At 39.6% G+C, this 12,497-nt stretch overlaps 1 protein-coding gene across 1 annotated transcript in view; it reads right to left on the minus strand.

Moving 5' to 3' along the window:
* Window positions 1-11,914, minus strand: part of LOC140992430 (guanylate cyclase soluble subunit beta-2-like) — a 28,540-nt gene extending 16,626 nt beyond the window's left edge. Inside the window, exons 1-5 of the mRNA XM_073462730.1 lie at window positions 11,841-11,914; window positions 11,079-11,428; window positions 9,995-10,122; window positions 3,060-3,133; window positions 2,841-2,935 (exon numbers count right to left, since the gene is read on the minus strand). Of these exons, the coding sequence (XP_073318831.1) occupies window positions 2,841-2,935; window positions 3,060-3,133; window positions 9,995-10,122; window positions 11,079-11,428; window positions 11,841-11,914 (721 nt within the window). The remainder of the gene's footprint in view (window positions 1-2,840; window positions 2,936-3,059; window positions 3,134-9,994; window positions 10,123-11,078; window positions 11,429-11,840) is intronic.
* Window positions 11,915-12,497: the final 583 nt, after the last annotated feature.

Below are 12,497 nucleotides of genomic sequence, written 5' to 3' on the forward strand. Positions count from 1 at the left end.
TATGCAGTACAATGATCATGCACAGATTACATAGTATGTTAAGGTTTTGGAAGGTAAGGGAGGCACCTGATTCGTGGCATATTAGCAGATTCCTAGCATTCATCATTTGATATTTAAAACTCTCCTGAGACCATACTTTTTCACAGTTTGAAGAAAACATAAATGATGGAAACTTGACTTGCCTGTCTTTAATACATTTTAATATAAGTCATGTTTTTTTTTTTTTTTTGCAATAATGAAGACATTGCTGACTGTGATAAAGGTTAGTATTGAATTCAATCATGACCTACTCATATTTGGCCGAGATCTGCTTGGAGCGCTCTCTTCTTTGAACCAATACTGAAATCCAGTGGATAAGCTTAAATCAACTTCGGTTAACATGTACAACACTAATGACTGGGGTGATAGAACTTTACAGAAATTGTATTGTTAAGTTATGTAAACCAAAGAATAGTTGTTATTTCAGGGATTTTATGTTATGTACTGTATATCTATCTGAAATAAGTTAATTTATACAACTTAGACTCCAGAAAAGAAATAATTTATATGATCTAATGATTTTGAGTAAAGCCTATTGATGTAAACTTGTTATGTCAACTACATCCAATTATGGTTCTAAGTTAATACAACTAGACGTGTTTGGTTTCTGCTTCTGTACAAATTAAAATGGTTTAAGGGAATGGGTTTCCTCACAATTTTCTGGTCAAGTCTGGTCAAGTCAGACTAGTTCAGGTTTAGAGTGTGTTTGTTTTACAACAACATTGGCACCAAGCAGATATTCAATTAGCCTATTCCCAATATTATGTACAATCCAGATAATTGGACCCTTAGGGAGAGCTCAGTACAATGTTGACATGCCCCCATTATGCTTTATACACCTGAGCCCTGGGGCCCATTCTTTCATAAACAGTTTTTTTCAGCCACTGCTGTGTAGACTAGTCTCTCTTTGCAAATGTGTAGTGCACCATACTGTGACGATACAATGTCTCTACAGAACTGACATTATAAAAAAGGTAATTAAATTCAAAACAAGAATATGTTTGTTACAAGGGATTATATTTATACAAAAGCTGAAACTGCAGTCACATGACAGTCCTTTCTACACAAATGTTTAGCAACTAATGTAAAATGTTGCTATTTTCCTCCCAAGTAAACACGATATTCTCTAACTCACGAAAAGCCCACCAAAACTTTTTTGCATCTTAATTCGGTTGCATCCAATTTGAAGGCAGCCATTGAATCATGCAGCAATATAAACATCTATTGGGTGTAACCTGTTGGACTTCATCAGGGACCTTGTTAACACTTGAGTCATCACAAACACACACAGCTGTAATTTCACACCTCAGACAACTACATGCTTACATTTATCTTGTAGTATAAAACATTATTTAAATTCAAAATTATATGATTATTATACAACAGAAAACATATTTGACTACAATGTATAAATGTGTAATGCATACTGTAATGATTTACTTAAACTACTTATGATACGTATAAAAGTGAGGACATTGTGCACTCAACATTAAGGCTCATTAATTCAGGCCATGGCTTGACTGCAACTCTGTTTCACCAAGAACAATTCAGCTAAAAATATATAACAAAGCCATGTTTAGAAAATGTTATCTGATAAAATGCTGGCTTTACAATCACCATCTAATAAAAAGCTTTTAATGTAAATTCAGGTGAGCATCAGAATTTAAAAAAGTAGCACTATGTATGGATATAAACTAACACAAAAATGTAATAAATGCAGTCCACAACTTTACCCCAGGAAGCAATCCATTTCATTGTAATCTTATTGTGCTCTACTGTTTTAATCTTGCATTCAGTGGTTCTGAACAAGACACTCCACAACAGGCATTGTGTACGGATGAACTTGTTGAAATTGTACTCTTCTTGGATGAACTTGTTCATCCATACACAATGGCTGTTGTTGAGATTTTTAAGTGTGACAATGCCACCATATGGTCAAAATGTCCCTTCAACCGAACAAATGTTGGTTTATCACAACATGTCTGAAAAACCCCATTTGGATTGCATAAGGGGGTTGGGAAATTAAATAATGTGCTTTTTGGTAATTTAACACATTGCTGTGGGTGACATTGTAACCAAGACCACATGGACTTTTTGCAGGACAGAGTCCAAATAGACAGCCAATAGACGTGGGATAGGTAAAGTGTAGGTTAATATACTGTATGTACTACAAAAAATTGTATCAAATATGAACACACAGACATGACACACATGTTGATATCATTCAGTGTGGTTTAGACTTCCCAAGTATGTCATTATGTCTGATGTCCATTAGGAGTAAACATCCATAAATCTGCTTAGAAATCATGGCCCATTTTGAGGAGTCTTGCTCTCATGATAGCTTTGAGTTTGTCATCATATTCCCAAATAAACCTTACCTGTATATTGGAGTTAGCATGCTTCCAGATTAGCAGAAACAAGGTAAAATTTCACATTTAGGTAATTGAAAATTAAAAAAGCAACAGTACAAGGGCAAGCAGCTCCTTGTACCACCCAGTTCACAGAAAAACAATAGGTAGCTTGGGTATTTATTACTGGGATGGGGATGGAAAATTACCCACATTCACATTCTGGGTGTGATTAAAATCATTGACCAACACAGGTAATGTAAAATTCATCCCAATAGGGCTTCACTCAATAAGATAACTCATAATCAATTAGTTGGCATGGAATTTGGTGAAAAAACATGATGTCTGATATGTACAGAGAGATATCAATGAAAGCATGGCATCAAAAATGTTGACAAAATTACTGGAAATACTGGAGATCTAACCAAGACATAGAGAAACTTAAATACTTGCCCAGCAGTGAACATGCCTCCTGCACCAGGCTTAGAGTTACAATATCATCATAAACCGTATATGTCTTGAAGGTATCCTGGAACCCTGGTAGAGAGCTATGCAAAAACCATGATTTATTAAATATGTACATAAAGTCAACATCATCACGGTTATCATATTGATCCTGACAGCCATCACTGTCAGTTATAATATACTGTATAAGTGTACATGCGTCCAAACCTTAGTTTGTCCCAGGTCTCCTGGCCAAACCTCTCCATCACCAGAGACTGGAGGCAGCTATTAATGAACCCATACTGCAAAGAACAAAAACACTTTAACTGGTTGGTACTGCGCTAATTCCATTAAATGTCAAAAATTTGTATTTTAACTTCACAAATCAATCAGCATGCACCGGTACGTTTGTCACAAAATATATACAGTACATGGCCCTTACTGAATCAAATAATAAGGTCCTATGAGAATTTAGAATTAAGGTGGAATTGCATGTCCCCCTCATCACTTCTTTTGTTACAGTCCGTTAAGTGTATGTTTTCAATGGGACCTGCAGTCAGGGAGTGGAGATGAAAATTAGCTTTAAACAATCTGTGGTACATCAAACGGTCACATTTTAATTTTATATCGTACATACTGTTATTTGGTAAATTGAGGCCAATCTCAGAGAAATGAGTGCAGAACCAAATCAAATTGTGCAAATCTACAAGCTTTCACCTGTTCGATGTTGACCTCCCTCACAACCCTCAAAGCACATTTAAACATTTAAAATATATATTTTTTTACAACACTGGCTATGGGACTAAGCTCACAAACACACATAATGCTTTCTGATGCACTATATCAACAGTCATTAAATACTATAGATGTAACTTATTAAAACTCCAAGTGTATGGATGGTATATGGATGCTCTTGACTACTTATAAACTTGAGGGTTTTATTTTTATTTATCCTTTATTTAACCAGGTTAGTCCCACTTGTTTACAAGGGAGACCTGGCCAAGAATGTCAGCAACACAGAGTTATAACAGCAAATTAACAGAAAAAACACTCTGATGAAACATTTGCCCACAGACAACATGGACTTCCATTATAATTTTAAAGTTGTTCAGTGGTACAACATTCTGAAGTTTTGAGTTCAGTCTGCAGATTGATCCATGCAGTGTGTGCTGAAAACCGAAAAGCTTTCTGTCCCAATTCAGTTCGGACAACAGCAACAAATCGCAAAAACTTTTTATGAAAGTTTTATGAAAGTAATTCCAGGTCAGCTCAACGTCATCGAAACAGGCCATTCTCTCCCAATTAAGATTATACAGCAAAACATCTACTTAACATACTACTATCACACAATGGTCACTTGAAAACACCAGATGCAACATATTTAAAAGGCATGTTTGTCAAAGCAAAGTCAATGAGAGTTGATTTTTCTAAACATTTAGGTTTGGGTCTTGTGGGGGAATCAATTAATTGTGTGAGATTGTATTTTCAATGCATCAGACACAGGCATTAGCCAATCCCAGTTCAAGTCACAAACCAACAATATTTTATGGAAGAATTATCCTATCTTTATTCAAGAGTGTAGATTTTCAGTTTGAGAGCATGATTTCAGCAAGAGTGCAGTGGCCAGGTTGCGAACCAGCATCCCATGGTTTTAAATACAACAACTGGCAGCGTAATTAACCACTTGACTATTGTAACATTCACATGCTAGTGTGAGTATTTATACTATATAAAATATATCCGCTAATATTAAATAAAAAAAAAATCTTAACTACGATAACTCTTTTTAGGATTACTTAAGATTAATTATACATAAATATGCTGGCATCTTAAATAGGTGATGATTCAAATAGCTGGCTAATATGGTAAATTGGTGTATTTTGAGAGAAGCAGTTTTACAAACAGACCATATACCCGCCCCTACGGAGCACTCAAAAAAAGGGCGAAGGAACGCACCCATGGCGGCATCCGTCATTTGATTGGTCCACACTCTAGCTGTCTCCCTATTGGCTGGTGAAACACAATACTTTAAGCGCAAGGAGGGACAGCCTTGAATCTGAGCAGATACCTCAACCTGAGAGGAAGTGCTTGTTCTGAGTGCGTGCACATTAGACTTGAGCGGCAGACTTTAGATTTGAGCACGTAGACTTTAGATCTGAGCGAGCACAGGACATATTTGAGTGCGAACGAAATTTTTGTGTGCAAGAAGAAGAAATGTGAGCACAAGCATGTGATTTTTGAGTTCAAGCACACATTTTGAAAGAAAGCAGCAGCCATCTCAGTGCGAGCACAAAATGTGAGCATGAGGAGAATAAATAGGAGCACGAGAAGGAGCTGTGTCACTGAAAAGGAATGAAATCATGCTCTCAAACTGAAAATCTACACTCTTGAATAAAGATAGGATAATTCTTCCATATATTTCACTGTATTTCAATTGAGATGAAGAAGAGTTATTAAGGGCAGATGGGGGCCTATAACATCCCACCAGCATAATATGGTGATTTGTAGATAAATCAAGAGCTAATAACTCAAGATCTGTACTTACTGACTCAGAAAGCAATAATTAACACCAACATTTCGTTTGATATAGATTGACACTCCGCCTTTTCTTTGATGGTCTGTTTGATAAACATTGTAAGCCATTAATGCAAGTATCCCTGTTCTGTACAGATTGTGTAAGCCAGGTTTCAGATAAGACAACAATGTCATCATTAGTTAACTTTATCCAGATCTTAATCATGTCAATTTTAGAGAATAAACTCCTTACACTGATATGGATAATCCCAAGACCAGATCTAGATTTAAAATCAGCAGGTGTGAGGCATTGTGACAGGGCCTGGATTTGTCTCAACATTTCCTGAGAGCAAAAGCTATACTATAACTAAAAGTTTGTGCTTGGTGTTACAGTCTTTTATGTCAGTCACAGTAAATCAGGTTGACTGATGGGGCTTATCATACATTATAACTACCTACACTCACCTATACATACCTCAACAATCAAGAACTCATGGGATGCTATTATAATCAAAAGTTCTCATTATATTTCTGAAGTAAAGTGAAGTGCATAATAATGCATCTGTGATAATGCATGCTTCATCAAATAATTAATTGTTGGTGGTATGTAAATAGTAATGCATTTTCATGTATTTAAAAGACCAAAAGGCAGAGAATTACAAAATTTGTCTGTGTGACGTCTGTCTGTGTAAAAGTCACCATCCATAGTGTTTAATGACCATTGACACAATGCATTACAAAGCATTAATGGTGTTTATGAGGATAGTCACAAAGTATTATGAATGCACTGTAATTTCACTAGGCTGTTCCAAACACTCTAAAACATATATATATACTACTTTGATGTGGCAGTGATGAAAGTCCAACTCACAATGACAATTTTAGAGCTTAACTAAATCATATATCATCTTATATCACCAAACATTGATAAGACTCATAAATGAGATACCACATGAGCAGTTGCATCCAAAACCTAAGTTATGTCAAGATAAAAGACTAAATCATAATCTACACCCTGAAATGGAAATAAAAGTTAGGATGTCCTGCTGATGCACAGAATTAAGACAGGACAAATCCAGGCTATTACGTACTGTCTATAAAGACAGACGTGCGACAGGAAGAGAAGCTATCAGAAATTCACTATTTCCATACCACTGATCACATGAGTAACCTGCAGTCCCACAAAATATAGAACCAATGAGCAGTTTCAACGAATAGTATAACAGCAAGCATCACAGAGCTACCCTGGGTTTCTCCCGTTCACACTTTCCCACCACAGCAGATGCACAATGAGGACCTCTTTCAACCACTACAGGACTCTATACAACATATTATAGAAAAAAATAAATTTTCATGCAGAGCTTTCAAATACACCTACGTGGTTTCACTAATCTTACTTCAGTTCTATTTTAAGTCAAGCATCCTACATTATATCTCACTGTGAGTTTTATAATGTAGGAATAAGATAATAAAAAATAATTTTAACAACTATTGGATTGTAATATGTGGTCATGACATCCACAAGTTAAAAGCAAGCACTGACGATACCTGTACCCCAGTATGGAATTTACATATATTCTGAGATGCGGACGAGTCAAAGACATGCAATCAAAAAACCTGGATATTATTAGAATCATAGATATATTGTTGATGACATTACACAGACTAGAAGTTGGGCGACGTTGAATGAAGATGAATTGAACTAAAATGTAATAAAAGTTTTATATTATTATAAAATATTAAAATTAAAAGATCAATCCCCTCTTCAAGAACACCAAAATAATAGAAAAAAACCTTGTTACAAAGAATGCAACCTGCACTTGTGATTGAAAATGAAAGACACAGCACACATTTTCAGGCCTAAATGTTGCACTTTATACTCCATTACATTATGTTACAGCTTTTTGCACATTAAAAAGTATTTAGTCTATATGAACACTGAAAAAGTTATTGGACTCCTTTATGAATGTTCTCTATTTTGGCACAGTCTGACAGAAATTGTTGGATTGAAACGTCCAGTTTTGCTGTTCTAGAGTTTTGCAAAGTGTAAAATCTTGGACATTTTAAACTTGATTGGCAAGTATGGCTGTGTCAGGGTTTATGATTCTTGTGCTCCAGTTACTTTTTGCATTTGTACCCTCAAAATACAAATCAACAACAACTACAAGAATATTGTTACATCAATGCATTCCTAGCAATGCTTCAGAAATTACAAAAATCCAAAAGCATTGATTTGCACAATGCAAAATTATGGGCAATGTTACAGCTTTGAAAGAATATACCATAATAGCTATCATACATAATCTCCACCAGGATTTGTTTGACATAATCTTTAATCAAAATAGGTAGACATACTCACCATGTCTGTGTTTGATGTTATCCTACTATAATTGTTCGTAACCAAAACAAAGGACTTTATACCTCTCTCTCTCTATCTCTCTCTCTCTCTCTCTCTCTCTCTCTCATTCCTACCCCCTCTTGTAGCTTGCCTCTTTCTATTCATCTCTATACTTTTTACAGCTGGTTGTGACGGCAGAAATATCAGAGACAGATATATCTCTAAACTTGGGCAGATCACACCACTATTTGCGCTAGATACCAAAACAAATGGGGGTTGTAGCTCTGTCATAAAAGCCAAGCTGCAGTTAACGGTTTAGGGCGAATTATTCTCAGAAACAAAATCGTGGGATTATTAACCCCAATTGCTTTGTCCTCAGCTTGGGTTTGAACTGCACCTGTTATCCCAAACCAAGGTGCTGTGTCCTATATAAATCACTTAAAAAGCACAAGATGTCATCAGATCTGAGCTTTAAAATAAACCTAATGCAGATGTTACACCCAAAAAAGGTAGCGACTCATTAAAGATGTCCACACACTACGCTCACTCTCTGGCATTTATGGAGAATGTGTATTGTTTTTGAAAAGCAAAACATATTTACAATACAACATAAGAACAAGCAGTAAGGCCACTGCAGCAAATATTGAGACATATTAAGCAGCAAAGCTAAAAGCTTTAGTTATGAACTGGACAGAATGGAAGAAATTCTCCAGAGGAAACAGAAATAAACTTTTAACTCTTCAAATATGTTTTATTTTTTGATGCTATATCTTTTTTAGAAAATGGAGTGTTGATGGCAAATTGATGAGACTCACAGCCCAAGAAATGAAGCTGCTCCGAAGTCATCTGTTGGTAAAGCAACAGATGCTTCTGTATCTTGTGCCAGATGGCAGCAGGGTGAACAGACTGTGGCTGGGGTGGGTGCTGTCTTTAATATCCTTTGGGATCCCTGCAGGCATCTAACTTCACCAATGTCACTGATGCTCTGTAGATGGGTACCTGTGATGTTCTGGGCAGAACCACTCTGCAAGATTGTTGATTTTGATTTTGTTGATGTCTTTAGCACTCGTATCATTGTCAGGGATCACACTGTGGTTGATTTTGTCAGACATTTTTGTGATATCGACGCTGATGTCTTCCGAGACCACTTTGTCTGTTGAGTGAGCATTCAGATGGGGATGTCGGGGATTGCACTAGTTGGTCTCTCTGAGACAATTTTGTGTGACACTGACTCTGTGGAAACCTCTAAGTTGACCTTGCCTTTGGACACTGCAAAGGTGAGCGAGTTTGTAAAGCCTCCACAAGGTGCATTAAAATGTCGCGTAAGCAGCTCATTGCTGAGTAGGAGAACAATGTTTCCTTGTCACCCCTTTTATGCTGACATACGTTCAGAGGAGGAATGTGCCGGTGATCCAGTGGGGTCAGGGAGTATGGCTGGCCATTTTGGTGTCAACAAGACATATGACCACATTTTGCAAAATTTCTTTTGGCTGGGTTTGAAAACTGATGTGAAGAATTTTTGTAAAACATGCCAGGTTTGCCAGTTTACAGGCAAACCAAACAAAGTGCTATTGATGAGCCATTCAGCAAAGTGCTGGTGGATTGTGTGGGATCCTTACCCAGAACAAGGGGGGGAATCAGTTTCTTCTCACAATCATGTGTGCATCTACTCGTTTCCCTGAAGCAGTGCCACTTAGGAAAATTATAGCTAGAGACAGGGGTGTGGTCAAGGCCTTGGTGAAGTTCTTCTCAGTCTTTGGCATTCAGAGAGAGGTACGATCGGATCAAGGCTTGAACTTTATGTCTTAGGTGTTCCAACAGGTGATGCGGCAGATGGGGACAACTCACTGTCCCTCCAGTGCGTATCATCCGGAAAGCCAAGGGGCTTTGGAATGATTTCATGCCACCTTAAAATCAATGCAGACAGCTGACTGGGGTGAGGGTGTTCCTCTGGTTTTGTTTGCAGCCCATGAGGTTGCGCAAGAGTCACTGGGGTTCAGCCCTAATGAACTTGTCTTTGGACACCGAGTTCAGGGCCCCATGGCTTTGCTAAAAGAGAAGCTCTTGGAATAATAATAATAATAATAATAATACATTTTATTTGTATAGCGCTTTTCGTGGTACTCAAAGACACTTTACAGGTTAAAAAGCAGAATAATAAAAACAACATAATAAAAATACAAAAAGAGACAAGTTATACATTAAAAACAGTTTTAAAAAGGTGAGTTTTGGTGAGTGTTTTGAAAGTAGTGAAGTCTGTACAGTCTCTGATGTGTGTGGGGAGGGAGTTCCAGAGGGAGGGGGCAGCTACTGAGAAAGCTCTGTCGCCCCAGGTTTGGTGCTTGGTGCTGTGTGGTGGAGTGAGGAGATTTGCGCCGGAGGAGCGGAGGGTGCGGGACGGGTTGTGGTGGTGGAGCAGGTCAGTGAGGTAGGGGGGGCCTGGTTGTGGAGGGCTTTGTGAGTGAGGAGGAGTATTTTGAATTGAATCCGTTGTGGGACAGGGAGCCAGTGGAGTTTTTGGAGGATGGGGGTGATGTGGTCACGGGTGCGGGTGTGGGTGATCAGGCGAGCAGCAGAGTTCTGGACATGTTGGAGTTTATTTAGCAGTTTGGATGGTGTGCCATAGAGGATGCTGTTGCAGTAGTCAAGTCTGGAGGTGATGAAGGCGTGGATCAGGGTTTCTGCAGCAGAGAAGGAGAGTGATGGTCGGAGACGGGCTATGTTTTTGAGGTGGAAGAAGGCAGTTTTTGTGATTTGATTTATGTGTTTTTGAAAGGAGAGGTTGTTGTCAAAGATGACTCCAAGGTTGCGACTGTGTGGGGAGGGAGACAGGGTGGAGTTGTCCAGGTTGAGGCAGAAGTTGTGAGCAGTTTTGATGAGTTATTTGGGGCCGATGATGATCATGTCCGATTTGTCGCAGTTCAGTTGGAGGAAGTTAGTTTGCATCCAGGATTTGATTTCAGTGAGGCAGTTGGTGAGTGTGGAGTGGGTGGCAGTAGTGATGGATTTTGTGGAGATGTAGATTTGTACGTCGTCAGCGTAGCAGTGGAAACGGAGACCATGACGGCGTATGATGTTGCCAAGGGGGAGCATGTATAGGATGAAGAGGAGTGGACCAAGCACCGAACCCTGGGGGACACCTTGGGACAGATGAGCAGTGGAGGAGGTGCAGTTGTTGATGTGGACGAACTGTTGTCTGTTAGTGAGACAAGATTTTAAGCAGGAGAGGGCAGTGCCGGTGATGTTGAGGGAGGATTCGAGGCGGGAGAGAAGAATGGAGTGGTTGATGGTGTCGAAAGCTGCAGTGAGGTCCAGGAGGATGAGGATGCTGAGCTGGCCGGAGTCTGCAGAGAGGAGGAGGTCGTTAGTGACTTTGAGGAGGGCTGTCTCGGTACTGTGTTGAGCGCGGAAGCCAGATTGAAAAGGTTCGAACAGGTCAGTGGAGATGAGCTGGTTTCTGAGTTGAGTGGCGACGGTGCGTTCCAGTATTTTTGATAAGAAAGGGAGGTTGGAGATGGGCCGGAAGTTTGCCATAATGTCAGGGTTGAGTCCAGGTTTTTTGAGAATGGGGGTGACAGCTGCCAGTTTGAGTGATTGAGGGACTGAACCAGAGCTGAGGGAGGAGTTGATTATTTTTGTGATTAGGGGGGAGATGGCTAGAAGACAGTTCTTGACCAGGGAGGATGGGATAGGGTCCAGGGCGCAGGTAGGGCTTTTCATTCCTGTCAGGATGGTGGACAGGTCCCTTGGAGACACAGGGGAGAATTGAGACAGGGGTTGAGAGGTGAGGGGGGGGAGGGGTGGGTGATGGAGCAGACAGGGTAGGGGTAGGGGAGGTGGACAGGTTGCTGTAGATATTGTCGATTTTCGTTTGGAAATATGAAAGGAAGGAGTTGCATTTATCGGTTGTGAAGGAGTTGGAGGTGTTGTCAATGGGTTTGAGAAGTTTGTTTATGGTGGAGAAGAGAGCTTTGGGGTTGGTGGAGCCAGATTGAATGAGTTGGGAGTAGTAGGTGGAGCAGGCTTTAGTGAGAGCATCCTTGTATTGTTGTAGATAGTCTGTATGTGCTAGGAGATGGACAGTTAAACCAGTTTTCTTTGCAGGTCTTTCAAGTTGACGTTTGTGGGATTTCATCTGACGGAGTTCAGGAGTGTACCAGGGAGCAGAGTGAGTAAATGAGACTATTTTGGTTTTGATGGGAGCCAGCTGGTCAAGGCAGGAGGAGAGCATGTCGTTGTAATAGTTGACGAGGTCGGAGGGGTTGTCAGACAGCGGGGGGGAGGCAGATATTTGACTGTCAAGAGAGGCTGAGAGGGCTGGGGGGGATTTCAGGTTTCTGTAGGATATTTTGCGTTTGTCAAGAAGAAGAGTCTAGCTCTCAGACAAGTCTGCGAGGGCATGTGACTGCATTTTGCTACAGGTTGCGACAGACCTGTGAAGTTGCTGGTGAGAACCTGAAGAGGACTTGGACCAAAAAAAGGTCTGGTTTGACCAAAAAGCCCGTACTTGCTCATTTGATGTAGGGAATCAGGTTTTAATTGTATTACCTGTTGTTGGGTCTCCCCTTGAAGCATGTTTTTTGGGACTGTATACTATGGAGGAAAAGATTGGAAACTTGAATTACATTGTTTCAACAACTGAGCGCCGAAAGAAACATTTGCGTCACATTAACATGATGAAACCATATCATGCTCCAAGTGACAAAGGAAACAGAACGGGTAAACCCTAGCTGTTGGGTGTGCTGTAGTGAGCTGACTCATTGCACAGGAACAACCACAGTTTGGGCCAGTGGTCCAACTTGGCAACTCTTTGA

This window comes from Pagrus major, chromosome 24 (assembly GCF_040436345.1).
Source record: "Pagrus major chromosome 24, Pma_NU_1.0".
NCBI classification, from domain to species: Eukaryota; Metazoa; Chordata; class Actinopteri; order Spariformes; family Sparidae; genus Pagrus; species Pagrus major.